Raw genomic sequence first — 25,594 nt, 5'->3', positions numbered from 1 at the left:
TGTCTGTTGAGATTGTTCTTATATGGGCAGTGGGACCTTTGAGGTCTTATTTTCTCTAAATCCTCAAGCCTCTCTGCCTTTTGGGAGCCTCCTCTTAGGCTCAGATGTATGGCATTAACGTTCTCCATGATGTAGTCAAGCAGGTTGTCTCTCTTCCTTCTGAGGTTGCAGTATCTGCATTCATAGCCCTTGAATCTCGATGAGTAGAATTTTTTTTTTTTTTTGTTAGGAAGATCAGCGCTGAGCTAACATCCATGCTAATCCTCCTCTTTTTGCTGAGGAAGACTGGCTCTGAGCTAACATCTATTGCCAATTCTCCTCCTTTTTTTTCCCCCAAAGCCCCAGTACATAGTTGTATGTCATAGTTGCACATCCTTCTACTTGCTGTATGTGGGATGCGGCCTCAGCATGGCTGGACAAGCGGTGTGTCGGTGCGCGCCCGGGATCCGAACCCTGGGCCGCCAGTAGCGGAGTGTGCGCACTTAACCGCTAAGCCATGGGGCCGGCCCCGAGTAGAATTTTTTAATGATTTTCTTTCCTGCTAATGGCAGCCTTCTTGATGCACTAGTCCAAACATCTTGTGAGGTCCATCACCTCCATACCAGAAAAACTTATCACTAGGTTGTGGAGCACCCTGTTATGGTTAGGGAGATAATCGGCACCCTCTCTTCCCTCCCCATAGGCTTGAAGCTTGGCACCTTAGCCTATGGGGATTTTCACCAGATGACCTATAAGAGCCCATGAACCCACAGAGCCGAGTGTCCCTGCACTGTGAGACAAGAAGGGCACTGATAAGTTTAGGACTGATAGATCCGCCTGTGCAGATGGTGGGAAATGGAGCTAGGCTTGGCCATTGGGCTTCAGGTTCAGCTTCGCTCAGCTCAAATGGTTTTGCCTTGTGTTGGGCATTTTGAGTTCTTTGCTCCCATTTGTGATGTGCACAGTGAAAGAACATGTGGTCTATCTCACTGTGCTGTACTTGGACACAGATTTTTTTCCTCCCCTTTTTAATAATTGCTTTTAGAGTTTTTAGTCTTGGGGCAGATTTTGAAACTGTGTGTGGGAGACAGTCACAGATGTCACTGTACAGTTCTCTTACATTAATGCTTCTGTTCCAACATTAAATATCAAAAGGACTTCAGTTTTTGTCTTATGTTTAACTCAGGTGGTGAATTTCCTGGCTGGATACTGTTCTAGAATTTTGCCTATAGTTAACACTTTAAACAATTTCAGACCAAGGAGGGAGAAATTTGCTTCTCCTTTGGTCTTTCTTCACTGTGGCTCTTGGAAGCCTGTTGAGAGGCAGGGCACTGGAGCTGGGCCCATGTCCGGTTGTCTTTTTCAGTCATTTGGCTCGAGTGCACACTGGCCGCTCTTATTGCTGAAGAGGGGGTGGTGCCTGGAAAGGAAGGACAACCTCTCTCAGCTGCAGGAAAGAGACTTGGAATGCTCTCATCCCTTTTAACATTTTGCAGCACAGTGATAACGTCTGGAAAAGGCATGGGGAGATCAGATCACTTTATAAAAATGCCTCATGTTCATTTGAAGAAAGTGCTCCAGCATAAGAGCATCACGATCCACTCCTTTTCCCAGCAGAAATTCCTTTAGTTTTCTCCCAGATTGGGACATTCACCTCCTGCCTGTCTGGTGGTCTGGGAAGCAAGTGGGGAGGCACCTGATGGGGTCAGGACTGAGGGAGGGTTTTGGAGGCTGAGGCAGGGGCCTGGGAGCCCCCTTCAAAAGACAAGTGACTTTAGGCTGCTGTCTTCCCAGTTCCCAGGGCTCTACCTTGGTCCTGTTGCTTCTATTGATTATTATTTTTGTAGCTTTTACAATGATCTCATGAGCACCTGTTTTGTTCCAGACACAAATGGAGGTAGATATAAAGAAATACGGTATTCTTCCTTCTCTTGAGCTCTTTATCTAGTTGGGGAGATAGGTTGACTGGGTCTTTGAATAGAAGGTTAATATTAGTTGAAATAATTAACTTATTGGGTAACTTTATTTTGATATTATTTCAGACTTACATAAGTTGTTAAGAACAGTACAAAAACTCTTGTATGCTCTCCTTCTGGATTCAGCAAGTGTTTACATATGTGGAATAATTAATTTTTAATTACTTTCTTAGGCCGGTCCCTGAGACGGATAGGACCTTGTCACTAGATGAGGTGTACCTCATTGACTCGGGTGCTCAATACAGGTAAGTGACCCGGGGCTGCCGTAGAACTTGATGCCGTTGAGTCAAGACAGTTGAGTAGGTGGACCAGCCAGGCTCCAGCCGAGAGCGCTCAGCTGGTGATCTCGTTCTGCGCCAGCTGCTGATGGGATCATTCCCGTGTCTTGTCCTTTTTTTCACCCCTAGTTGAAATAGCCCAGTTGTGACTCTGTTCCCACAAAAGACTCTTTGATGGAAATATTTAGACCTTGGCCAGAAGTTATTAAATACCAAATAAATAACTGAAAGTAAGCTTTTAAAATCATTGGAAAGTCTTCTGTCTCAGCCCATAAACTGCCTGCTCATTCCCTGGACTTGTAGTGGCCCCAGGGCCATGTGATGTGAGGGCTTAATTTTGAATAAATGAATGCCCCTGAATATCCGAATTTCCTTCTTCATGTCTTGCTGCTTTCATAGTCATCCTCTAGAATAGTTTCTCAGAGAAGAACCCGAGGTTTGGTTGGGTCTTGATGTGGAACCCATGAAGAGGAGCTGAAATAGGTGTTTTCTGCATTAAGAGCATGAGCAAGGCCTTTTAATGCTCTATTGCACACTGTAGTTGGGACTGTGGCTGATGGAGAACCTAATTATTAAATGAGCTCAGCAGGTACCTGGAAACCACAGCCTAGCTGTGGGTGTTAATAATAGTAGCCTAGAGCTAAGGGTATTGGGATTGCTTGGGGCATAGTGTAAAGCTTGGTTTACTTCTAAATTTTATCAGGATTTTGAAAGTTATCTTTTCTGTATTAGGGGTGTGGATTAGGGTGTTCTAAGAGATGTGCTTGGGTATTTTTAGGGTCCAGTAAACCCCTTGCCATCTTGACAGGAGAAATTGGAGTTTAGCCCTCGTTTGCTAGAAACAGGCTCCTATTTCCTTTGGCCTCCTCCCTGTCGTTCTTAACCCCAGTGATGGTGTCTCCCATGAAACAGTCCTCACATGGTAGACCAAGAGTGTGTGTGTCAGGGCCTGACTGAGTTCACTCCTACTACATCGGGCCGTCCTTGCATTCATTCTTTGTCTCATTTTATTTTTTGTAACAACTTCATTGATTTGCCTATTCTGAACATTTCATATGAATAGAATTATATGATTATATTATATTCTGGACATTTCATATAAATGGAATTATATAGCTTTCTGTATCTGGCTTCTATCACTTAGCATAATGTCTTCAAGGTTCATCCTTGTTGTAGCGTGTATCAGTGCTTCATTTCTTTTTATTGCTGAATAATATTCTATTGTATGGATAAAACCACATTTTGTTTATCCATTCATCAGTTGATAGACATTTAGGTTGTTTCTACCTTTTCAGTATTACGAATAATGCTGCTATGAACATTCATGTACATTTTTTTATGTGGACGTGTGTTTTCAGTTCTCTTGGGTATTTACCTAGGAGTGGAATTGCTGGGTCATATGTTAACTCTATGTTTAACCTTTTAAGGAACTGCAAACTGTTTTCCAAAGTGGCTGCACTGTTTTACACGTCTGCCAGCAGTGTATGAGGGTTCTAATTTCTCCACATTCTTGTCTGTCTCATATTTGAGCAAAAGCTTACTTTGACTGAAAACTAATTTGTCCTTTCTTTTGGACAGGGATGGAACCACAGATGTGACCCGGACCATGCATTTTGGGACCCCTACGGCCTACGAGAAAGTAAGGTGGAGCAGAAAACTCGAGAGGCCCTCTCTGCTTTCTTAAGAAGAGCGTTGCTTTTTTAAAAGGGATTGTATAAATAAGTAAAAATTATATGTGGGATGGTAAAATAGCTCCTTACTGTGGAGTCAGGCTTTTCTGCTTTATGACGCCCATGTAATTAATTACTGGAGAAAGTTGAAAAGCATTCTGTCTGCTAAGGTCAGAGCAGCTCAAATTCAAGTTTAAACAGCTTTGGCCTTCTCTTGAGTCAGGAAATCTCTTTGGGGGTGGGAGTGGGGTAGTGAAATACATGCTTTTTACAAACAATGTCTAGATTTGATTCTGAAAGCCACCTCCCTTCTTTTTTCAAGGTCGCTGTTCCTATGTATAGGCTCAACTCTCTAGGAACCCTCTGAAATGACATACACTGCTCAGTTTCTGGTCTTTCTGTCATGGAAAGGAGGAAGCAGCTGTGAGGTAGAGAGATGTGCGCCAGGAGTTGAGGCTGAGCTTTAGATCTTCTCCACCGTTTACTGGCTCCGTGACCTTGAACGAAGCCCGTAGACCATCCCTAAAAATGGGGATAAAAGTACCTGCCTCCAAGGCTGATTGTGAAGGCTCCATGAGCCAGCAAATTCCCTGATCATAGTCACTGCCCAGCGGATGTTGGTTGAGTCTCTGAGTGAATCTGTTTTGCCAGGGAGCTCCTTCAGGAAGGTTATCCAAGGAAGAGAGTTTTATGCAGTGTAGCGGGATGGATTTCATAGTTTTGGTCTCTTGCCTTGTCCATTTGTAGGCACCAGCACCTTAGAAGAGTTTGACCTTGGGTTCAGATACCTTCGGTGTGACTCTTGTGCTGTGGAAAGAGCCCCAGACTAGAGTGAAGAGAGTGGAGTTTAGTCCTGACTCTGCACCTTACTGGCAAGCCACTGACCTTCCAAACAGCACTTTTCTTGTCCAGGCAGTATGGATAACCTCTGAGTATGCATGGTGGTAAGGAACACAGATGTTGGAGCAGGACCACCTGGCTCTGAGGCCAGATGCCGCCACTTAAGAACTGTGCGACCTGGTGTGCTACTTCATTTCCCTGTAAAGTGAGGACAACAGCAGTGCCTCCGTCCTGAAGTGTGGGGTCAAGTGCAGAGGGATTAGCGTTGTGCCGGGCACAGGGGAGTGGCCCAGTGAATGCTAGCTAGTGTCGTCAGTACTTCTTAGTACTCTCCCAGTCTTTCCAGGGCACAGATGACATTGAGTAGGTCAGAGTGTTCATTACAAGGGAAAGACTTGTGGGGTCATCTCTCTGATAGTTCTCTTTTCCTAAATTTAATTTCAAAATTTTCTGGAAAATTGATCCCAAGGCCAAGCTTTTTTTCCACCACATTTTTTCCTTTTTTTTAAAAATTTTTTAAAATAATTTTATTTATTTATTTATTTATTTTTTTTTCCCCAAAGCCCCAGTAGATAGTTGTATGTCATAGCTGCACATCCTTCTAGTTGCTGTATGTGGGACGCGGCCTCAGCATGGCTGGAGAAGCGGTGCGTCGGTGCACGCCCGGGATCGGAACCCAGGCCACCAGTAGCAGAGCGTGCGCACTTAACCGCTAAGCCACGGGGCCGGCCTACATTTTTTCCTTTTTACTCTGATTTTCTCTGTGGCATTGCTAAAAAACCTTCAGAGGCAAGGTTTTCTGAACTACCAGAAAACTACAAGTTGAGAGCGTCTGTGCCCGTTCTGCAACATGCCCCCTGGGTTTTCTTTGGCAGGAATGCTTCACATATGTCCTCAAGGGCCACATAGCTGTGAGCGCAGCCATTTTCCCAACTGGAACCAAAGGTAGGTGGTTCCTTCTGTCATATGGCAGGTTTTTTCTTGTTCAGGCATCAAACGTGTCTAAGTCTGAGTGGAAGAACATGTCCTCGCCTCGCTGTCTCAGCATCCAGCCCACTTCAGGCCCAGCCGGGGCAAGTGAGGGTGCCACACCGAGTGAGCCTCCTGGACCCTCTGACTGAACTGAGAGCCTCCCAGGGAGCCAGGCTTAGCATGGGGCCCTGTGTCAGCTGTATGCCTCTCTCCTGACCACTTATGGTGTTGGGTAACTCATGTGGTTGGCTCCCAGGAAAGGGCATCAGGGCATGAAGGCCTCAGGGCCTAAATGGAAGTTGGTGCAGCCTTCTGTCGGCCCTTCAATGCTGAGCCAGTGTCTCCTTTCAGGACCCTTGTTGGGATTTATTTTACTGGGAGCCTGATTTCAGATATGTACCTCTTTGTTTGGGGACTGGTGGGTGGGGTATCGGACGGGGAATTGACAAGACCTGAACCTTGAATCTGCTTAGATTGGGCCTGCACTCATCTCCCTGGGCATCAGTTTCCTCATCTCTTATGCCTGTCTGCCTGCTTACAGTCTAGTTAGAATCTCACCTTTGTAATTCTGAAACCGTGGCGTCCCACAGCTGGGAAGGGAATGTCTATGTCATCTAACGCAGCCTTTACCTGCTGCAGGTGACCATCCCCTCACTGGCATCCTGGACAAATGATCCTCCAGCTTCAGACTGAGCTCTGAGCTGCCCTCCTCAGGAGCTCTGATTGTTAGAAAGTTCTTCCTTGTGCTGGGCTGAAATCTGAACCCTCCAGTAACTTTTACCCACTGGTTTCTGTTTCACCTTCTGGAGCCAAACATAACAAATCTAATCTCTAAAGGGCTTTGCAAATTGAAAAGTACTATACAAATATCAAGTGGTTCTTTGTGTGTCTTTCAGGCCACCTTCTCGACTCCTTTGCCCGCTCAGCTTTGTGGGATTCAGGCCTGGATTACCTGCATGGAACGGGACATGGTGTTGGGTCTTTTCTGAACGTTCACGAGGGTCCTTGCGGCATCAGTTATAAAACGTTCTCTGATGAGCCCTTGGAGGCGGGCATGATTGTCACTGATGGTCGGTGTCCCTCACATAGAGGGTGTGCATAGATCCTCCTGCCTTTTTGAAAGCTCTTTGTTGTTTCTTATATTGTAATTATTTTAAAGTAAATTGGAAATAATTTCCCCCTCCTGTCACCTTGAATTAAACAACAACAATAGCCTTTTATAATTATAAATGTGATACATGTAGAAAAAGTGAGACTGAAAATGAAAATCATTTGTAATCCAGCCACCCAGGGGAAACGTGACTTAATATTTTGATGTGTTAGCTTTTGGTCTTTCATATATGTATATATCTTTTTCTTATCATTGAGATCATACTGGACATATTGTCTATATTCTACTTTCTTACTTAATGTATTGCCCTTTGCTATGCCATTACCAAGTCCTCGTGAATATATTTTAATGCCTGCATCATCATGTCTTAGGGATAAGCACCGTGATTATTTGACGGGTACCCTGTTAGTGGACTCCCTGCCCTGCAGCCAGTTTTCGGGAACTTCAGAGCCTTTCTCTCTGTATCTCAAGGGCCTGTTAAAAGTGGCCATGTGGGAGGAGGAGGCATCTCTAGGCTCTTGCATGCGGATTGAGTGGGCTCTTCCCCTGGGGGGTTGGGGGGGGCGCGGCTGTCATCCCAGGAGTGAAAGCTTCTCTGTGCAAACATCCTCATTATGGGTCGCTTCTCATTTTGGGGTTTGGTTTGTTTTAGAGCCAGGGTATTATGAAGACGGGGCTTTTGGAATTCGCATTGAGAATGTTGTCCTGGTGGTTCCCGTGAAGACCAAGGTGAGTAATTATGTATTTATTTATTTTTAAAATTTCCTTATTCCTTAGTGGGGAAAGATGAAGATTTTTGTGTTTGGAGCCAAGAGTGTGCCATTCTGGGGCGAAAATGGAGCCTCCTTCCCCTGATATCAGGGACTTTCCTGGAATTTACTCTCCTTTGTAAAGCCAGAAAGAAAATCCTTAATGAACTTGGACCCAGAACTGGAACTCATGGAGCCCTGACAGGCCCCTGGTTGATATGATCTGGGCCTCTGAGTTTACTAGAGGCAGCTTCTTGTCACGAAGCCTCCTGTGTTCCGGGGGTTGGGGAGTGTGGTGTTTAAGGGTTCCTCGGAGACCCTGAATCAGAATCTCCAGGGCCGGGGCCTGGAAACTGTATTTTCAATAAACACCCAGGTGATTTTTTTTTTTTTTTTTACATTTTTATTGATATTTTAATGGTTTCTAACATTGTGAGATTTTGGGTTGTACATTTTTGTTTGTCCTTCACCCCATATATGACTCCCTTCACCCCTTGTGCCCACCCCCCACCCCCCACCCCCACTTCCCGGGTAACCACAGTCCAGTTTTCTCTGTCCATGTGTTGGTTTACATTCCACATATGAGTGAGATCATACAGTGTTTGTCTTTCTCTTTCTGGCTTATTTCACTTAACATAATACGCTCCAGGCCCATCCATGTTGTTGCAAATGGGACGATTTTGTCTTTTTTTACGGCTGAGTAGTATTCCATTGTATATATATACCACATTTTCTTAATCCAATCGTCAGTCGAGGGACACTTAGGTTGCTTCCACTTCTTGGCTATGGTGAATAATGCTGCAATGAACATAGGGGTGCATAAGCCTCTTTGGATTGTTGATTTCAGGTGCGTTGGATAGATTCCCAGTAGTGGGATGGCTGGATCATAGGGCATCTCTATTTTTAATTCTTTGAGGAATCTCCATACCGTTTTCCATAGAGGCTGCACCAATTTGCATTCCCACCAGCTGTGTATGAGGGTTCCTGTTTCTCCACATCCTCTCCAACATTTGTTGTTTTTTGTCTTGGTGATTATAGCCATTCTAACGGGCGTGAGGTGGTATCTTAGTGTTGTTTTGATTTGCATTTCCCTGATGATTAGTGATGTTGAGCATCTTTTCATGTGCCTATTGGCCATCTGTATATCTTCCTTGGAGAAGTGTCTGTTCATTTCCTCTGCCCATTTTTTGATCGGGTTGTTTGTTTTTTTGTTGTTCAATTGTGTGAGTTCTTTATATATTATGGAGATCAACCCCTTGTCAGATGTATGTTTTGCAAATATTCTCTCCCAGCTGGTTGGTTGTTTGTTCATCTTGATTCTGATTTCATTTGTCTTATAAAAGCTCTTTAGTCTGATAAAGTCCCACTTGTTTATTTTTTCTTTAGTTTCCCTAGTCTGGGTAGGCATGTCATCCGAAAAGATTCCTTTAAACCCAATGTCAAATAGTGTGTTGCCTATATTTTCTTCTATGAGTTTTATAGTTTCAGGTCTCACCTTCAGGTCTTTGATCCATTTTGAGTTAATTTTTGTGTATGGCGATAGCACATGGTCCACTTTCATTCTTTTGCATGTGGATGTCCAGTTTTCCCAACACCATTTATTGAAGAGACTTTCCTTTCTCCATTGCGTGTCCTTAGCACCTTTGTCGAAAATTAGCTGTCCGTATATGTGTGGTTTTATTTCTGGGCTTTCAATTCTGTTCCATTGATCTGTGTGTCTGTTTTTGTACCAGTACCATGCTGTTTTGATTACTATTGCTTTGTAGTATGTTTTGAAGTCAGGAATTGTGATGCCTCCTGCTTTGTTCTTTTTCTTTAGGATTTCTTTAGCTATTCGGGGTCTTTTGTTGCCCCATATAAATTTTAGTATTCTTTTTTCTATTTCTGTGAAGAATGTCATTGAACACCCAGGTGATTTTTGTCAGGTAAAGCTGAGGAACCCTGAGTTAGCCCATGGGTCAGGCCCCACAGGCAGGCAATAAGACAGGTGTGTTGCCCTCTGGAAGACAGATATTTTGCTCTTTCCCTCATCAGTATTACCAAGAGTTTGCAGGGCTTTAGGTGCTAGGCTTTACCTAGAAGCTCTGTTTGCTCCTCCTCCATTGGTGATTATGGAAACTGAACAGTTGGTGGGAAGTGGCTTCCTAAGCCTGCAAGGAGGTTGACTGGAGGGATCTGCTCTCTGCTCCCACATTGAAATCACTGTTCTTGAGAGTGGCCTCTCGCCTCCTTCCCAAAGGCCCTGCCAGGAACAGAGACCCAGCATGCTCTTGTGTGCCCTGGCTGTTCCATATCACATGGAATCGACAAACCTGTTATCTGTCACCTGATGGGCCTGGCTGGGTCAAGGCAGGCCACATGGTTGACTATTAAAGTGATTTTTGGGACTTATACCCAGCAGAATCTTGAAAACCAAAACCAGAGGTTCCCCTGAGCCCAGACGCCCCCACGCCCTGGCCCTACTTCCTCTCCATCACAGCAGACATTAGCGTTGTGGACCTGCTGCTGGGAGGCCTTCATTTGGGTTTTCTGGTGGCATAGGCTATTGTTTGCACAGCAGAGCAGCTCTTGGAAAGTGGTGTCAGCTGTGTTCATCGTGCCTCCTGTGCCTATTAAAAATGGTGACCAGCTAACCACTTCTTGATTCCTAGTTACACCTGGCTCTGAGGGATGGTCATGTCTGGTGGGAATGACCTCATGGTGGTTCATTGTGGTAAAGAGGAGTAAAAACTTCTGTTTTCTTTCTTTTCCCACAGTATAACTTCAATAACCGGGGAAGCCTGACCTTTGAACCTCTAACTTTAGTTCCAATACAGACCAAAATGATAGATGTGGATTCTCTTACAGACAAAGAGGTAATGAGAGAGAGTCTTCCGGGGAGGGAGAAGTGTGGAGGGTGGAGAGCTACCCTATATTCTCTACTCCATTCTCACTTTTTAAGTTAGAGGTCTGAGTCTGAATATCCTAGGTCCTTACAAAAAGCCAGAGGGGTGGTGGGGCCTGTTAGCCATTGCACATGCCAGATTGTTTTCCTCTGTTGCATGAAACATTAAGGAAATGAGAAGCAAAATCTATTATCATATGCTAGTTTTCAAACAGATAAGGAGAGAGGTGGTCCCTGCTATTCTGATCACTCCGGGGCATGCAACCCTTCACAAAGCAGGAGCACAACGGTGCTCAGCTGTCAAGCTCAGAGGATTACAGGTCTTAAAATCCCTTGAAATTCTTGGGTGGATCCCCAGGCTCATGACGCCAGGTGAGGTGGCAGGCCTGGGGACCTGGAGTGAGGCTTTGAGGGATCAGGCAGGTGATCAAGGTCAGAGCAGAGACAAGGGTCAAAAACAGGGCAGTAACAGCACTGGACAGACAAAACAGTTTCCAAGCTAGGAAGACAGAAAGAGGCCAGAGGGACATAAATTACAGAGCAAGGCAGATGGTCAGAAGTCTCTGCAAAAAGCAAATGAGTGGCAGGAGCCAAAGGCAGGCCAAGCATGGCCGTTACTTGAGGAATAAGATGTTTCTGTTACCTGAGGCAGCTACTGGCTTCATCCTGGGGGCCTTTGAGCACCTCTTGAGGCAGGAACGTATCCTCAGTGGGGCCTGCTTGGGCCTCGTGCTACAGGAGCCCCCTTCTACAGGACTGTGGAATGGAATTCTCCCAGCTAGAAGCCTCTTCCGCCTTACCCAGCTCACAGATGGGTGACGGAGCAAGGTCATCCACTTCTTGCTTAGCTTTCTTCTCTGCCTGGGCACCTCTGCTTGACCATCAGTGCCCTTGGCTCAGCCCAACATCCCCACTCACAGGACCTAAACGGGCCCTGCCAATGCAGGTTTATTCAGCTTGTAGATGGATGCAGAACAGGAAATTCAGCCTATCAGCAGCACAGTGTCAGGTGTGTCTCTTCAGTGGGAAGAATCCCTCCAGCGGTCCAGGGCCTTTTCTCCAACCCCCTTAGGGGATGGCTTAGGTGAAGGGGCGAGAAGATACATAAGTGGGCACAGGAGCCACCCTGCTTAGAAGCCTTGTGTCCCACTGGAACCAGTATCTCTTGTAATGGCCCTTGGGTACAGCTTCCAGGGTCTTGGCAAGGGGCTCTCCAGTAATCAGTCATTTCACATTCTTAGAAGCCCAAGGTTAAGGCTTCTTACCAAGTAATTCTAGGTCAGGTCCTTCGTGTCCACATAAAGTGTACTATCAGGAGGCATTTCTCCCATATGAAATGTCACTTTATCGAGGGAAGTACATGAGGAAGGTTAAGCGAGGCCATTTTTCCTTGAGGGAGAAAGAGTTTTGTTAACCTGTGACTCAGGCCATCCAATGGTATTGGACGTAGACCAGTGGGCTCTGTCTTATCCAGTGGTTCATTACTGTACTTTCCATACCAAAATCACTCAACTATTCTTTTGGTCAATTAGTTTTTATAGGGCAGATAATATCTTCTTACCCTGGGGATCATAAGCATTTTCCACAAATAACAGTAGATGACAGTATTTAATATACCAAGCAGGGTAAATTTATTATCTCTTTCACTGAAGTGGTCCCTTTCCATATACTACTTAATAAATTTGGGGCTTCATTCTGTCTGAAGGCACAGTAATGCCCCACAACAAGAATCTGTTCACTGGGTTTTTAAAATACCTGGTCATTGCCCTTTACCATCTCCCAGACAGATTCTCTTATCAGTCAGTTCAGGGACTTTTTGGGTTGGGTCAGCATTCCCATCATTTGTCACCAGATGGCAGCAGAGGACTTTGGTGGGACGTGAACATGGGCAGCTGCAGACCGTCAGGGCCTTCAGGATGTTTCTCAGGCCCGCTGAGGCTGCTCCCCAACCCAAAAGGGCCTTGGGAGTTGCACTGTGGCCCCAGGGTTGGCTGCTGCTGTCACCTTCACTATTGAGCCGCTTTGGACAGCAGGTTGCCCTGTGGCCCTGCCTGGCCTTGCTGCTGATCCATAGCAGTTTGCTTCCTTTTGACACTCCTCCCTACCCCCACGCCCCGCAGGGGCTGGTAGGCTCTTACCAGTGGAGAGGGGAGTCCTGGCTGGGTCAAAGCTGCTTGACGACAGCACGCTATCTGTCTGCCCTCTGTACCCATCTCAACCCCTTACCTGGGCTTTGGTACCTGGTCCAGACTGTGTGTCAGTCTTGCCAGCCTCGCTGCCGCTTCCTCTCTGGTCAGGCCCACTTCAGAGACAGTGAAGGGAGTGGGTTGTTGTCCTCTTGGTAGAACTCGCTTCCTCCAGCCTTCATCTCTCAGACCCGGGGGAGAGATTTCACACTTTTACGGCTGCAGGCCTTTCGCCCTCAGGTCCAGTGGATCAGCCCCCACCCAGGCACCAAGTCCTCTCAGACTGACTTCCTTTTTATCTCTGTTTTATCTCCTGGTGTGGTGGCCACATTCAGTTGAGGGTCTGAAGGTCAAGCTTACTCCCTACCCCACTCTGCAGGGCCACGGTCCTTGACCACCAAAGGTTTTGGGTTCGTCTAGACAGCCAAACTCACAAGACCCACGTCCTAGTTTGTTTAGCTTTGTCGGGGGATATCGGGTAGGAAACTCAGTGTGTTGGCAGGACAGCTTCAGGTGTGTCTCTCAGCAGGAGTCTTCACAGCAGTCGAGGCCACACGGGTGAGTGCAGCAGTGGAGACCCCCTGCCTGGTCTCTCTTGTAATGGCCTGTGGGTATGGCTTTTCGGGGTCCTGTCAAGGGGATACCTGGTTACAAGTTACTCTGTGCTCAGGGAAGCCCAAAGCCCATGGCTTGCCATCAAGTATTTATGGTTTCCTCACAGTCATTGACAGTCCACATGCCATAGACTGTTCTGGGAGCATTTTCACCAGAAAATGGCCTGGTCCCATCTGTTTCCAGGGAAATAGAACACAAGGAAGTCACTTGTCCAAGAGCAGGGAGAAGGGTTTTGTGCTCCTCTGCTGTCATCTTGTGCTCTCAGGGCGTGGGCCCCTCGCTGTTGGCCTGTGTAGCCTCTGGTGAAGGTGTGGTGGTGAATATCTGTCTCTCTTTCTCCTCTCTTGCAGTGCGACTGGCTTAACAATTACCACCTCACCTGCAGGGACGTGGTCGGGAAGGAGCTACAGAAGCAGGGCCGCCAGGAAGCTCTCGAGTGGCTCATCAGAGAGACGCAGCCCATCTCCAGACAGCATTAATGCCTCCCTGGGTTTTGTTTTTGTAAAATGCTCTGGGGAGAGGAAGAAACCTGGCAGACCCCTGACATCTTTCCCCTTTCCTCTCCTTCTTCCTTACCTCCCCTTTTTACTTTTAGACTCTAAGAAGAACTGACAATCTTCTCATCTTTGATATTTTCTTGCAAACACTCGATCTTTTATGATTTTTTTAAAATTGTTGAGAACGAGCCAAGAATAAAATTGCTGCACCAGAAGGAGGGTCCCCACAAAGCTGAGCACTCGGTCAAGGGTGACGCCCCGAGCAGCCGCAGTGAGCTCTCTGGCCAGTGGTGGTGGAACAGTGACGCTCTGTGACGGTCAAGTCCCAGGTGCTAGTACAGCATCCATCATCGCCTTCATGCTCATGGGACTGTATTTATGACCAGTGAATAAAGTGTTGAAACAGCTTTGTCTCAGCGTCTCTTTCCTCATGGCCCTGCCCACCCTGCAGGTCAGGCGTGCTCATCTCCAGGGCTGGTGGCCGCGGGGGCAGACGTTGTCTAGATGGGAGGCCCCCTTTGAGGAGAGATCCCTGCCCTCCCTTCATATTTCCTGGCTTAACTGTAAGCCTTTTTGTTTCTTTTCTCTAGAAAACCTAATGTTTTGGTGAGTATTTTTATCAGTTTTTCTCTGATTTTAAAATGTCATTGGTATACATAAAACAACAAAAAATCATAACGTCGCAAGTGCTGATCTTCCGTGATCCACCCCATAGTATACGTTGCGGATATCCCACCCGTAGCACCACAGCGCTCGCCGTTTCCTTCCTGTAGACAACCTTCTAGAAGCAGCGGGTGCCTGCAATTCGCTGTCCTTGGGCTTTCTCTCCACTTGCGCACGTGAGGCAAGCCCAGGTGGTTGGCAGAGTTAACGTCCCTGCGACCTGAGACCATCACGGTTGGGGACAGGAAAACAGACTCCCTGATCCCTTGGCTGGGACGTCTGAGGCGTGGGCTACACTGTCTCCTGGGGATTCCCAGGAGGCTGAGCCCCACTTGCTCACTGTGGTAACTTGTTCAATAACACACCCTCTGTTTTCTTCCTTTCACCTCTGTGTTCACTTCCTTTCTGTGTTCCCTTCTGTGTTCACTTTCCCTTTCTCCCACCAGTGTTTTCTGGGGCCATCTCCCAGTAAACCATTTCCATGCAAATCTTTGTCTTAGGGTCTCCTTCTTTAGGAACCCAACCTAAGACATACCCTCTAGATATAACTACTATTATCTGCTGTCTATTTTTGCTGATTTCTTTCTTTGTATTTAGTTTTCAGTAACATAGAATGAGTATATTTGTGTGTATAAAAGAATATATATGCACACACACATATATCACATGCATAGACACTGGGTCATTCTATACATATTATGCAATTTGCTTTCTTAACTGGGCAATATATCCAAGTTATTTTTCCATATTGGTACAGATGGATCTAATTATTTTTGCTGACTGTAGACTATTCCATTGTATGGCTACGTTCCTTTTAAAACTAGTCTCATTAAATCTTAAACCATCTCTTGGATTTGGATGGCTTTGAAAGATGAATAAATACAAGCATACTTTGGCCATTCACCACAGCATGGCTGGCAATGTCGTTTACTTTCTCCAGTTGAGGGAGCAGAAAAATGAAATGAACCAATCTATATTTACCATTCAGAACAAGGATGGCAGCAAAGAAAATTTTACTAATAGAGTGAATCTGAATTGACAGAGTGCCTAAAAACAAACTTGCCAACGTCTCCACCGCCCCTCGTCCCTCCTTTTCTCTCAAGGATCATTGATTCCAACTTGCTGTGTGGGAGGAGGCAAGATACATGGCCAATTTTCAGGTTATATTTGTAATGCAGCCTCACAGCAACGGGATATATTTTGATCCACCAAAGATCAATTCCTGAATGCCTTTGGTTCACACTTGCTCATATTTCTAACATGTTCCATAAGATTGGACTTAAAAGAGATGTTTCTCCTCAAATGACGGGACGTATTAATCATGTATCTCATTGGTCATCCCTCTAGAGGTCAGAAGTCCTCCCCTTTAGGACTCAGACCACAGTCTCTCCTGTGGTAGCCTGGAGGTTTCCCTCTGAGGAAATAGGAGCCATGAATTGCAGTTGATTTGAAGGTTAAATAGACCGTAACTTAAGTGTGATGGCAACTCTACTGTTTGTTCATCAGGCTGTTAAGCCTGTCACTTCCCAAGGCAGCCTCGGAGCAAAGTTTTAATTGGCTCAAGCCCAAGAAGCAAAGTCTCCCGGTGCCGGGTTCCTGGAGCTGCCTGTCTGGACCTGCAGGTCTTGGCATTAAGTCCAAGAGAAATAAACTAGGCGAGATGGCCCCAGAAAGATTGAGGACCGAATAAAACTGTAGTGTGCAAGAGCTCAGAGGGAAGATGGGGAGATAAAAATGTGGATCAAAAGAATCACTTTTAAAAAAATGAAAAATGTTGGATGCAAAAACAGGCATTATGCTAAATTTGTGGAATAACTACAGGGAAGCCAATCTTGTTTCTTTGTCTTGCTCACTATCCCCTCGGGAAGTTTTAGGTACAAGGTAGTGAGGATTCAAGGAAGAGTATAAGGTGTGGGGCCTCTGCTGTGAACACTCGAGGGGCTGACTTCCAGAAGCTTGTTCACCCTCTGGTAAAAAATCCATCTGTGACACTTTTGCCATGAAAGGGGCCTGCCCCACTGTCCCAGCTCTTAGCACTTGTCCCACCTGAGGGTCCGTCCTGGCATCTAGCTGCCCAGCACTAACAATCAGTCATTTCTCGTCAGACAGGAGTGGGTGATAGTGAAAGGAACCAAGGCTGTACTTGCAGCCACGAGGGAGGTTTTGCCTTTGGTGTTTCTCAACAGCTGGAAGATTTATACCTGCAATGACATGAAGACTCAACCTGCAGCACTTTGTGACACCTTTCAAGCGACTGCTGGAGCACTGTTGGCTCCTAGGGGGAGACGGCAGAAGGCGTTGGGAGGACCGGAGAGCGGAGGAGGGCTGCTTGGCAATTTTAAAGCCCACGCTCTGGTTGCTGGTTGCTGAAAGCAGTTGGAGTACAGAGAGAAGACTTCAATTCATAGGATCAGAGTTTAGAAACAAAAATGCAGATTGCGGCAAGGTGGTGGCCGTTGCGTCATAGTTTTTGAATCTCTCCTAATCACTCCATAAAAACACAGAGAAACTGGGATAGCAAAACTAAAACTCATGGATGCCATCTACACCAAACACAGGAGAAAAGTATCCCCCAAAACCCTTACTATGAGCAGGTGTAGGGTATCGAGTGTGTTATCAGCATCTGTGCAGCAGGAAACCGAAGCAATGGGGTGTCTGATGGACCTGAGAACCCCAAAATAGCGAACAGGAACCCAAAATCTCAGTGAGCCGATTTGAGAATGGCGACTGAAACTGGGAGTGGTTTGCACTCTCCAGTAGGTGAGTGGGAGGGATCTGTGGTAAGACCCACAGGGGCTGGAGCAATCAGTGTCCCAGGAACCCTTACGACAAACTGAGGAGAAACCACTGGGAGTAGGATCCAAGTGGGAGCAGGGCAGGTGAGACAAAGGAGAGAGAAGGTTCCGTCGGGGGGAACAGAGCCAGGAGATCGCAGAAAGTAAGTGCTGTATTTATGAATAATTCACGAAATCAACAGAAAAGGGGTTCTAGAGCCCTAAATTAGAAAAACTATCCTGGTTCAGGTCTTTCTTCCAGAAATTCAGGAAAATTAATTTCACATAAAAATAAGCAACAGAAAAAAAGATTGAGATAAAATGCTAAACAAACTAGGGGCCAGCCCCGTGGCACAGCAGTTGAGTGCTCGCACTCCACTTTGGCAGCCCGGGGTTCGCAGGTTCAGATCCCGGGCGCGCACCGATGCACCACTTGTCAAGCCATGCTGTGGCACCATCCCATACAAAGTAGAGGAAGATGGGCACGGATGCTAGCTCAGGGCCAATCTTCCTCAGCAAAAAAGAGGAAGATTGGCATTGGATATTAGCTCAGGGCTGGTCTTCTTCACCAGGAAAAAAAAAGCTATACAAACTTAAGGAAAATGAGGTACAGAATGATATGCCCACAATGAAAGTACATCATAAAGATGTGCCCATAAAACAGATGGAAACATTGATGCTTCAAAACACATTTACAGATTTAAAAATAATATACATAAGAACGACATAAAGAGTCTGGCCGGGTGGCGTAGCAGTTAAGTTCGAGCGTTCCACTTCAGTGCTCTGGGGTTTGCCGGTTTGGATCTTGGGAGCTGACCTACTCTCTGCTCATCGAGCCATGCTGAGGCAGCGTCCCACATAGAAGAACTAGAACGACCTACAACTAGAATATACAACTGGGGCCAGCCCCGTGGCTTGGCGGTTAAGTGCGCGCGCTCTGCTACTGGAGGCCCGGGTTCGGATCCCAGGCGTGCACCGACGCACCGCTTCTCCCACCATGCTGAGGCCGAGTCCCACATACAGAAACTAGAAGGATGTGCAACTATGACGTGCAACTATGAAGTACAACTATCTGCTGGGGCTTTGGGGAAAAGAAAAAGGAGGAGGATTGGCAATAGATGTTAGCTCAGAGCCGGTCTTCCTCAGCAAAAAGAGGAGGATTAACATGGATGTTAGCTCGGGGCTGATCTTCCTCATACAAAAAATAAATAAATGAATAAATAAATAAATAGAATATACAACTATGTACTGGGGCTTTGGGGAGAAAAAAGAAAAAGGAAGATTGGCAACAGATGTTAGCTCAGGGCCAATCTTCCAAAAAAAAAAAAATAATGACATAATTAGAAAAGCTGAGAAATTAAGTGAGAACTCAGGAAAGAGTTAGAAAAAAACAATCATTTTAAATATGAAGACTCAACTAGAAGGAACTAGAGAACAAATAAACACTACAGACAATCCCCTAAACAGAAGAAGAATAAGAGGAACATTTTAAAAAATCAAAACAAAATGAATAAAAAGATTTAGGAGAAAGTGACAGATACAGAAGATAGGTAAAAAATTTAACATTTATATAATAGGTTTCCCCAAAGAAGAAAACTAAAGCAAGGAAATAGAGCAAATATTAAAAACGATAATTCTAGAAAACATACCCGAGATTAAAAAAACAAGAAAGAATTTGAAACTACACATTGCAGGGGAACACCACGTAACTGAATAAATAAGCCCAGAATGACCAACAGAACATATTATAATAAAATTACTGTACTTTAAAGAAAAAAATCCTTTAGTGTTCAAACAGATGATCCAGTAACTTATAGTAGAAAAAATATTAGATTACCATCAGAATTTTTCACAGCAACATTTTAGGTCAGAAGAAAATGGAATAACATGGCTTGTGGTTACAAGAGTGTTCATTATAATTTATTAAGCCTCACGTTTGTTTTATGTGGTTCTTTGTATTTGTGCTAAATTTAACAGTAACAAAGTCAAAAGAAAATACCAATAGTGGCCAGGTGGGCAAGTTATTTGAGTTAGAGCTGGTGGGATTGGATATGATGGAGGGGAGAGCAAGTGCCCTGTGTGAAGGAGGCAGGAGGCACCCACCTGCAGCTGATTGGCCCTGTTGTTACCCCGGCCCCTGGCCCCGTAAGGCATTAACCACGACTTGCTCAGAACAAGCCTAACATATTACCTTTAGCTTACAGGAAACCATGAAGGGAGGAAGGAGAAGATGGCTGAGACCCATGGTCAGGACCAGTTTAAACTGGTTGAAGGCAACATGGTGGTCTGACTTGACCTGACATAGACCCTGCAGCTCATTACATGTTCATTGTAATACATTACCTTACTAAATGCACACCTGCCCATGGCCATGACAGGAAACACCAGACCTAATAAGGAAAGAAAAGATGTGGCACCCTATTCCCTCAAAAAGCCTGCCCAGTTCCCCAAATAACTATGAATATTCCTCCCCTTCCTTACCTTGACCCCTTATAACAGCTGCTTGATCACCCCAAGAGCTGAGAAGCTGATTTGTGAACTTTGTTCCCACTTCTCCATTCTTTGACCATTGAATAAACCTTGTGCTGTCGAACACTCAGCTTTGGTTTCATTTCAGCTCCGAGACACTGAATGGGAAAGAACCTTCCGAGGGTTATTTGGGTCCGAGGCCCACCCATGTGCCCCTCCTTGGAAACTTTCTGAATGTGGGTTGGAGTCCCACTGGAGCGAGGTGAAACTGGTAACAATGTGATGAAGAAGGCTCACAAGAGAAGCGTAAGAAGGTGATTTTAATGAGCTGAAACTGCTTGTGTGGGACATATCCCAGCCAATTATTTAACATTAAACAAAACAAAAACATGTGTGGGTCAAACAAAACACGTGTGACCTGAATTTGTTTCTTGGGCAGCAGTTGTGTCTTATTGGAACGTAAGCTCCTTGAGGGCAGGCACATAGCCATTACCCTCTCCTGGAAGCCTTGTGGCCAGGTGCCTGCTGCTGAGTGAAGGGACGACTGCCAGCAGCACTCACAGACACCTAAGGCTTAGGTGTGCCCATTGCACTGTCTTTGAAAGGAGATGCTGCAAAAGACACACCAGGTCATGTGGTTGAGAATCTCTTTCTTGGTCCAGAACGCTCTGTGTTCTAATAGTTAGGGTGGACTTTTTTTTTTTAAGAGTTGGAAGGGACCATATGAGGAAACTGAGGTGCAGATTGAAGGCCCAGACCAATGTTGCACCAGTTCCTGGTCTCTTGGCTCTCAGGCCAGGGCTCTTTCCACCAGGGAGTGTTCTTCCCCAGTGCCTGCCCCAGAAGCAGGTACAGCTGCTGGCTCCAACCTCCCTGCCCCAGGGCCCACTCTTGTTCTTTTTTTTTTTTTTTTTTGTGAGGAAGATCAGCCCTGAGCTAACATCCATGCCAATCCTCCTCCTTTTTTTTCCCTTTTTCTCCCCAAAGCCCCAGTAGATAGTTTTCTGTCACAGCTGCACATCCTTCTAGTTGCTGTATGTGGGGCGTGGCCTCAGCATGGCCAGAGAAGCGGTGCGTTGGTGTGCGCCCCATCCGAACCCCGGGCCGCCAGTAGCGGAGAGCGTGTGCCTAACTGCTAAGCCACGAGGCCGGCCCCCTCTCCTGTTCTTCATCTTTCTAATTCCTTCCCTTCTTCAGAGTCTAGTTCAAGTTCCACATGTCTCTCCATGAAGTGTTTCCCGATTGCTCGAACTGAAAGTCCTTGCTCTAAATTTCTTCTGCATTTACTTTCTTCACCAACCGTAATAGATATTTCCCTCTTAAAATTTAGCTTTACCCGTGTCTCTCCCACTAGACTTGTGGCTCCTGGGGTCCAACACTAGCTATTGCCCAGGACCGGGCACACAGTGTGTACTAAATACATATTTATTTATTGATATAACGGGTGAAGAAGTTCCAAACACGTTTACAGCAGAGTGGATAATGGGAGTGGAACTGAATCCAGTCCCATCACTTACTATCCAGTGACTTTGGGCAAGTTACCTATGTTCTCTGACCTCCAGTTTCATCATCTGTAAAATGAAGGTACTAATGGTATCTACTGATAGCATATTTGTGAGTGTTAAGTGAAAAGATGTGTACAGATCTCGTAGCCCACTGCTGGGCAAGTAGTTAGCACTCAATTAGCTGTTTCTTCTTATGACAGGGCACCTCTGTGTTGAAACAGGAAAGAAAGGTGCCCATCCTGTTTTGAATTCTCTGCTAATTGTCCCAGAATTTCTTAATTATTGTCCCCTAATTTCTTCCTTCCCAAAAACTCTCCAATTTTCCCATATCATTATTTTTTAAAGTAAACTTTATTGTTCAGAACAGTTTTAGATTTACTGTGAAGAGAATATAGAGAGTTCCTTTACACCCTGCACCTAGTTTCCCCTGGTATCTACGTCTCATATTAGTATGGTACATTTGTCACAATTAGTGAACCAATGTTGATGCATTATTAATGACTAAAGACTACACTTTATTCAGACTTCCTTGTTTTTTCCTGATGTCCGTTTTCTGTTCCAGGATCCCATCCAGGACACCACATTACATTGAGTTGTCATGTCTCCTTAGGTTCCTCTTAGCTGTGACAGTTTCTTGGACTTCTTGTCTTTGATGACCTTGATAGTTTTAAAGAGTACTGGTCAAATATTTTGTGGAATGTCTCTCTATTGGAATTTTTCTCCTGATTAGACTGTGGTTATGGGTTTTGGAGAGGAAGATCACAGAGGTAAAGCGTCATTTTCACCACATCATACAAGGGTACAGACTACCAACATGACTTTTCCTATCGCTGTTGACCTTGATCACCTGGCTGAGGTGCTGTGCATCAGGTTTCTGCACTGCAAAGTTACTCTTTTAATCCTCCACTTCCATACCGTACTCTTTGGAAGGAAGTCACTATGTGTAGCCCACACTTAAGGAGTGGGAAGCTATGCTCAATCTTCTGACAGTGGACTATCTATACAAATTATTTGGAATTCTTCTGCACAGCAGATTTATCTCTTTTCCCATATTTGTTTGTTTATTCAATCGTTTCTTTATATCTGTCGGATAGACTTCTGGATATTTATCTTACACTTTGTGGTATAATTAATACTACTTTATTTATCTTGTTGCTCAAATTGTTCCAGCTTTGGCCACTGGGAATTCTTTCAGTTGACTTCTGTGTCCCTTTGACACACCCCCATCATTGTGTGTGTGTGTTTTAAGCACTTCCTTACTTTCTGGTGCTACAGGATGTTTCAGGCTCATCTTGCATATATCTTGTCTCAGTTCTAGAATTAGCTATTACTCCAAGGAGTCCTAGTTCCTTTTATTGGAGAAAGGTATTTAAAATCACTATTTGGGCTCTACGTGGGTTCTTTGCTACTGGATTGCCATTGCTTCTAGGCCCTCTCAGCTGAGAGCAAGGAAGTGTATTTATGTATACTAACATGTATATTTCTCTACATAACCATCTGTGTCTATATTAAGCTAAACATGAGTTCATACTGATATCTCCAACTCGAATCCATTTTCACGTCCTCCTGCTTATCTGTGACCTCCCGGTTCACTAGTGAGAAACCTATCTCCCACCATCCCCATCCGTTCACTTAGTTGTTCAGTTGCTGTGTACACGTGTAGCAGTGTTAGGACTGTTAACCTGTACCACTGCGGGAACGACTGTATCAATTTGAGTACAGCGTTTATGTGCAGTTCCTTTTGCTTTGGCTTCACAGACTCCACTCATTTCCAAAGCTCCTTAAGTCAGCACCCTTTTCTCCCACTCCCTTCAGGGAGGTTGTTTCATACATTTTAGCACAGTTAGATTGTTCTGTCACACTCTGCATTCCATCCTGGGATTCCGTGACGTCTTCAATGATTGATTTCAGTTTGCAAACATTAAGGTTCACTCTGTACTGTAAGGTGCAGTGGGTTTTGGTAAGTGCACAGTGTTGTGTATCCACACTCACAGTATCATACAGAGTAGTTTCACCACCCTAAAAAAATCCCCTGTGCTTCACCTATTCAGACCTCTCTCCCTCCCCCAAGCTCCTGGCAACCGCTCATCTTTTTATTGTCTCATAAAGTTCTGCCTTTTCTAGAACTAGAATGTCAAATAATTGGAATCATACAGTATGTAGATTTTTCAGACTGTATTCTCTAGCTTAGCAATATGTATTTAAGATGCGTCCATGTCTTTTCGTGGCTTGATAGCTTATTTTTTTTTAATCACTGAATAATATTCCGTTGTCTAGATACACCAGTCTGTTCATACATTTACTTATTGAAAGACATCTTGGTTGCTTCCTATCATAATTTTTTTAAAATAAGAGAGAAAGTTTCTTTTTTCCAAGGAAAATTTTATTTTATTTTTATTTATAGAAGTAGCGTGTGAAAGGCAGCGTACTGTAGTGCTTAGGAACAAAGCAGAAGGCACCGTGTACTAGCTGGGAGTCCTTGGGCAAGAACACAACCTCTCTGAGCCCTCGTTTCACTCTCTGTAAAGTGAGGTTAGTGGTGGCCTCTCCCTGTCATTTAGTTACAAGGACCGAATGAGAAAACTGCTGTAGAGTGTGTCCCTGAATGTTAGCATGGCGTCTATGCCCGTGTCTTCCAACCAACCTGAGAAATGTGTTTTTTAAATTGCAACTTTATTGAGATATAATTCACATACCGTACAATTCACCTATTTGAAGTGAGACACGTTGATGCTGGTGAATTCTTGATCTCTCCAGAAGGTGTCAAAGAATGTTTTCACACAGAGACGTTATGACTCTAAGAAGCATCTTCATTTCTGAGGCGTTAAAATGTGAAACAAACCTCATTACGGAAAATCTTACCAAACCCGCTTGGGTGTTGTGGTCTGGGCTGTAGTGAGACCTCTTGGAGAAGGGCTGAGCGGAAGGCGTCTGGCTCTCTCCACCGTTCACGCTCTTTTTCTTTCCTGTGAGGGTCAGAAGAGTCTGCAATTTACCCAGGTGGGTGGTGGAGGACACATGTTTCTGAACAAGAGAAAGGTTTTTGAAGAAAAGAATGATGAGTCCAGGTAGATGCTTGGGAAACCATAAGGGAGAGAGGCTGGGGTTCCCACAGCTGACTGCCGCATGCCAGGGGTTAGGAGAGCGTGACTCTGGGAGCCAGGCATTGGGACTTTCCAGCAAATCCCTGCAGGGCGGGCACAGCTGCACCTGAGGCCTTCATGTGTTCTGCCAGCAGATGGCAGTGCACTTCTGCGGAGAGAGCAGAGACCATCTGCGCCCGAGGATGCCAGCTGAATTACAGATATGAAGTAAGATCTGGGGAGGACCCTCATGAGCTCTCATACTGATATGGAGGCTGGCACGTGGCTGTCACTCAGTGTCCTTTCAGGGGTCATTGTACCCAGCCCCTGACTGTAGGCAGGAATGTAGGTAGAGTTCACTTAACAAAGATGGACTGAAGCGCCAGCTCTGATGGGACCCTCAGCTGGGTATGATGGGAACAGAAAGACGCGTCCCATGGGGCCATTCACAGAGCATGTGCTTTAACGGAGACATGACACGTCCAAATGTGACCGCAGCACAAGGGAGTTTATAATGTGAGTGGAACAGGCAGGAGGCTTCTACAGAACCTCCCTAGGGCCTCCCCAGTGCTCTGTCCCATTGGCATATCCTGTGCCTGCCATTTAGTTAGAGCAGCCCACCTCTGGCCTTTGCTAAGACGGCTCACCAGGATAGACGCTAGAAAGTCACCACACCCTCGCTCCCCAGCCTTTTTTTTTTGTTTTTTTAATAGACTTTATTTTTTTAGAGCAATTTTAGCTTCACAGCAAAATTGAAGGGAAGGTACAGAGATTTCCCACATACCCCTGCCCCTACACGTGCATAGCCTCCCCCATTATCAACATCCCCTGCCAGAGTGGTACATTTGTTACAACTGATAAACCTACAGGGACACAGAATCACCCAAAGTCCATAGTTTACATTAGGTTTCACTCTTGGTTTTCTACATTCTATGGGTTTGAACAAATGTATAATGACATGTATCCATCATTATAATGTCACACAGAGTATTTTCATTGCCCTACGAGTCCTCTGTGCTCTGCCTGTTCATCTCTCCCCCGTCCGTCCCTGGCAACCACTGACCTTTTACTGTCTCCATAGTTTTGCCTTTTTCAGAACGTCATATACTTGTAATCACACAATATGTAGCCTTTCAGATTGGCGTCTTTCACTTAGTAACATGCATGTAAGTTTCCTCCATGTCTTCTCATGGCTTGATACCTCATTTCTTTTTAGTGCTGAATAATATTCCATCGTCTGGATGCACCACAGTTTGTGTACCCACTCACCTGCTGAAGGACATCTTGGTTGCTTCCAAGGTTTGGCAATTATGAGTAACGCTGCTACAAACACCCACGTTTTT

General features: G+C 45.3%; 1 protein-coding gene across 4 annotated transcripts in view; it reads left to right on the top strand.

Annotated features, from left to right (window-relative positions):
* Positions 1–14,163, top strand: part of XPNPEP1 (X-prolyl aminopeptidase 1) — a 56,690-nt gene extending 42,527 nt beyond the window's left edge. For all 4 annotated transcript variants that reach the window (XM_058543957.1, XM_058543959.1, XM_058543958.1 and 1 more), the window contains 7 exons: positions 2,129–2,200; positions 3,812–3,872; positions 5,619–5,688; positions 6,612–6,785; positions 7,479–7,555; positions 10,332–10,430; positions 13,611–14,163. In XM_058543957.1, coding sequence (XP_058399940.1) covers positions 2,129–2,200; positions 3,812–3,872; positions 5,619–5,688; positions 6,612–6,785; positions 7,479–7,555; positions 10,332–10,430; positions 13,611–13,739 — 682 coding nt within the window. In that variant the 3' untranslated portion in view covers positions 13,740–14,163. The remainder of the gene's footprint in view (positions 1–2,128; positions 2,201–3,811; positions 3,873–5,618; positions 5,689–6,611; positions 6,786–7,478; positions 7,556–10,331; positions 10,431–13,610) is intronic.
* Positions 14,164–25,594: the final 11,431 nt, after the last annotated feature.

The sequence above is a fragment of the Diceros bicornis genome, chromosome 6 (genome assembly GCF_020826845.1).
Source record: "Diceros bicornis minor isolate mBicDic1 chromosome 6, mDicBic1.mat.cur, whole genome shotgun sequence".
NCBI lineage: Eukaryota > Metazoa > Chordata > Mammalia > Perissodactyla > Rhinocerotidae > Diceros > Diceros bicornis.
Note: the sequence above shows the minus strand (reverse complement) of the source record. Positions and strands in the feature narration are given on the sequence as shown.